Source organism: Crocuta crocuta, unplaced genomic scaffold (assembly GCF_008692635.1).
Source record: "Crocuta crocuta isolate KB4526 unplaced genomic scaffold, BGI_CrCroc_1.0 C27658015, whole genome shotgun sequence".
NCBI classification, from domain to species: Eukaryota; Metazoa; Chordata; class Mammalia; order Carnivora; family Hyaenidae; genus Crocuta; species Crocuta crocuta.
This window is the reverse complement of record NW_027546150.1, coordinates 1-563: the sequence shown is the minus strand read 5'-3', so window position 1 is coordinate 563 and position 563 is coordinate 1. Positions and strand designations below refer to the sequence as shown.

Here is a 563-nt window from a genome sequence, read left to right as displayed (position 1 = left end):
TTTTGACATGTTTGTCATATTTTATTTGAAAGTTTTCTCCAGAATTTTCCTTCAGTGTGTCTACAATATTTGTCTCCTTTTTGAAATATTCCAAGAGGATGTTTTCAGAATCCACATCAATTGTAGGCTCTGTGGCTGGAGGGAGAGTTGAGGACACATCACAGACCCATTTTTCCCAAAGTTGATTGAACTTCTCGTGTAGCTCTTTCTCACTCAATTCTGTGCCTTTTACAGTTAAAGCCAACATTCGGCTTTTTTCTAATAATTCCTTTTCATAACCTACCTTTTGGTTGTCCAGTTTTTCTTGACTTTTCTTAAAACTAATAAGTTCATCGGCTTTGTTTTGGCTTTCTAAAATAAGTGCCTCTTTAAGGATTGTTAGCTTAGTTTCAAAATTTGCTTTCCACTGAATAAGTATTTCACTATCTGGATCTTCATTAAAATATTTTTCAAGTCCTTGTTTGATGGCTTCATATTTTTCTGTGACTGGAGCCGTAAATGTGCTTATTCTGAATGTCTGGATTTTTCCATTCTGAATCTGGTTGATTAGCTGGTTCTGCAAG

General features: G+C 35.0%; 1 protein-coding gene across 1 annotated transcript; it reads right to left on the bottom strand.

Annotated features, from left to right (window-relative positions):
* Positions 1–4: 4 nt before the first annotated feature.
* On the bottom strand, positions 5–559 carry LOC144218984 (interferon-induced very large GTPase 1-like; the record flags this gene model as incomplete). The annotated part of the gene is made up of 1 exon (XM_077748984.1): positions 5–559. A coding segment is annotated over one exon (555 nt), but the record flags the coding sequence as incomplete, so codon positions are not given.
* Positions 560–563: the final 4 nt, after the last annotated feature.